The following is a 3,234-nucleotide window of genomic DNA, read 5'->3' on the forward strand; positions in this document are numbered from 1 at the left end:
TATATAGATATAAAAAGTTATACATCTACTTATACAGTTAGGGCCTCTTAAACCATGTATAGTTAGATTATTGAGCTAAGTGTTTATAAGCCCGAATTAGTTTGTATATATATACTCTTCTCCACACTAATACAACTCAAGAAAAACAATTCTTAACATGGTATTAGGCTAGTTAAACGCTTAAACCCTAAAACCTAATTTTTTTTTCTAAACTACTCTACTCTACTGCTCTCTAACAATGGTGGACGACGGGAAGATTGATCCCTCACCCCCTTTCTATCTTGGCTCAGGTGATCAACCCGGAAACTTGATTACTCACGTGATCTTGAAGGGTGATAATTATTTGGCGTGGTCTAGGGCGATTACTTTGTCGTTAAAATCTAGACGAAAATTTGGGTTTATAGATGGCACCATCTCCTAACCAACCGAGAAAAAGAAAATGTTAGACTAGGAAACCGTGAATTCAATGTTGGTTTCTTGGATTTTGAAGGCTATTAAACCGAAACTAGCGGCCTCTATGCCCTATTTTGAAGAGGTAAAGAAACTTTGGGACTACTTGGAGAAGCGATTATGTGAAGCGAATGGCCCTCGCGTGCAGCAATTGCGTGCGGCTATTACTAGTTGTAAGCAATCCAAAACAATGAGCGTGGAGGATATTTACATTACTTTGATGGGGTTGTTCGATGATCTCACTCGCCTAAAGCCTCCTCATGGTTGTGAACGTGGTTTGTGCACTTGTGATGTGACTGCTAAATACGAGTTGGATAAAGAAGAAGAAAAGTTGCATTAATTATTAATCTGACGATCGCTTTGCTATGGTGCACACCAATTTACTTTCCCAGCAACCACCTGCTACCTTAGACCGAGCTCTTCAAGCGTTTCCTCAAGAGGAGCGCTCTAGAGGTATTGCTCAGGTCAAGGCTTAATCGGTGAAGGAAGACACTCACGTTTTTGCTCTTCCACCTGATCGTTCGAAGGGTTCCTCTATTCTTCGTGATAAGACTAAGATTCTTTGTACTCACTGTCAGCGTTCGAGGCACGACAATCATGGCTGCTTCATGTTGCACGGTTTACCCTGACTGGTGGATTGAAAGATACGGCAATAAGGGGGGCTCGTCTCGCAGCCAGCCAAGCAATCAGTCCTTCGCTGCCTCCTCTGCTCGTAGCAAGGCTGCTGCTGCCCCTACCTCTTCGTAGCCCCTTGCTGCTCCTTCTATTCAAGCCAATGCTGTGGGAAATCCTCCTGGCTCTGATGGGTCTTTGTCTCAGGCAAAAGTCGATGTGGTTACTCTCTCTTCTTTGGCTGAAATGCAACCTGAGCATGTTCAGATTCTGCTTAATATGATTAATCACCGTTAACAAGATAAGATGATCGGTGAGTATTCTTTTTTTTGGATCATCGACACAGGCGCTTCTCACCATGTAATCGGCGATGAATCCTGCCTAACAGATGTAACTTTTATTGTGCCTTGTCCAATCGGCCTTCCCGATGGTGCACAAGCTATTGCTACAAAGGCGGGTCGTGTGTGCCTTGCCGATGGAATAACTCTAGAACATGTTTTGTTTGTTCCGAAATTAAATTGCAATTTAATTTCGGTGTCTAAAATGATTGATGATTCTCATTTCTATGTACGATTCACTGACTCTTTATGTGCTATACAGGACCAACACTCGGGGAACTTGATTGGTGGCGGTGAATGAATAGATGGACTCTGCTAATTCCGGCGACTTCCTACAGTATGTGTGGTGACAAGTTCAGACATTTCTACATTTGAGCTTTGGCATCGTCGTTTGGGGCATCTGTCGGGTCAAGTTGTCAAGTTAGTGCCTGCTGTTAGTGCTAGTTCTAGTCGAAAAATTTTAAATAAAGCATGTGATGTTTTTCCTCAAGCTAAACAATGTCGGGATAGTTTTCCGAATAGTGATAGTAGAGCTAGTCGTATTTTTTAGTTGATACACTGTGATTTATGGGGGTCGTATAAAACAGCTTGTACTTGTGGTGTCCACTATTTTTTGACTCTTGTTGATGATTTTTCACGAGGTGTTTGGGTTTATTTGTTGAATGATAAAACTGAAGTTTATTCTTCATTTTGTTCTTTCTTGGATATGATTAAATGTCAATTTGATGTGACTGTTAAATGTGTGCGGAGTGACAATGGTACGGAATTCAAACACATGATCCCGTACTTAAATGACAATGACATTCTTTTCCAAACTTCTTGTGTTGGTACTCCCCAACAAAATGGTTGTGTTGAGCGCAAGCATCAACATATATTGAATTTGAGTCGTGCTTTTATGTTTCAAGGCAATCTTCCGATTGATTTTTGGGGTGAATGTGTTCTAGGGGCGGTGTATTTGATCAATTGCACTCCCTCTCGCCTTTAGGACAATAAAATACCGTATGAATTGTTGTTTGGTAAAGCACCTAATTATGATGAATTGCAGGTTTTTGGCTCACTATGTTATGCTTATAACCAAAAGGCTAAGGGTGATAAATTTACACCTAGAAGCCGCAAGTGTGTGTTTGTGGGTTATTCTCATGGCAAAAATGGTTGGAAGGTGTATGATCTAGAAATAGGTGATATTTTTGTGTCTCGGGATGTCAAGTTTCATGAAAACGAGTTCCCTTTTGCTACCCAATATGATAATGCTGCTACTGCCGTCTCTAATGATAATGGTGGGGTTGATGTCGATTTTTTAGACGACCTTGAAAATTTCTTGGCTGTTGGGGAAGCAGTGCTTGACACCGAAGCTACGGACTGTCCAGTCCGCAGCCCTACCGCGGCTCACAGCCTCCACCGTAGACCTGCCGCGGCGCCCAGCCAGAACCGCAGCTCACCTGCAGCTGCTACTGACCAGGTAGTTGCCTCTGGTGATGCTGCTGCCCCTGTTGATGCTGCTGGCAACACTGTCCGCATCACAGAGGCAAATGGTGTTGCTGGAAGCACAGTCCGCATCACTGAGGCTTCGTTTGATAGTGCCTCTACCTTTGATCTTGGCCGTGGTCTTCGTCCTAAGCAGCCACCGGGTTGGTACCGAGATTATGTCGCACATATTGTATCCACTACGAGTCCATCTCATAGTTCATCGTTTGCCGGCTCCTCAGATACTCCTTATCCCCTAGCACATTTTATGAATTGTACTAAATTTTTGCTGGCCATCGTACATTTCTTGCAGGTTTGGATGTGGGTTGTGAGCCTCGTAACTTCAAGGAGGCCATGAGAGATGCAGGTT

The 3,234-nt window shown here is 43.1% G+C and overlaps 1 protein-coding gene across 1 annotated transcript; it reads left to right on the forward strand.

Annotated features, from left to right (window-relative positions):
- The first annotated feature begins 238 nt into the window (after nucleotides 1-238).
- Nucleotides 239-790, forward strand: LOC145578080 (uncharacterized). The gene is made up of 2 exons (XM_081635476.1): nucleotides 239-319; nucleotides 491-790. Exons 1-2 carry the CDS (start codon nucleotides 239-241, stop codon nucleotides 788-790), a joined length of 381 nt encoding a protein of 126 aa, XP_081491602.1.
- The last annotated feature ends 2,444 nt before the right edge of the window (nucleotides 791-3,234 follow it).

Source organism: Chenopodium album, chromosome 14, assembly GCF_948465745.1.
Source record: "Chenopodium album chromosome 14, dcCheAlbu1.1, whole genome shotgun sequence".
Lineage (NCBI taxonomy): Eukaryota > Viridiplantae > Streptophyta > Magnoliopsida > Caryophyllales > Amaranthaceae > Chenopodium > Chenopodium album.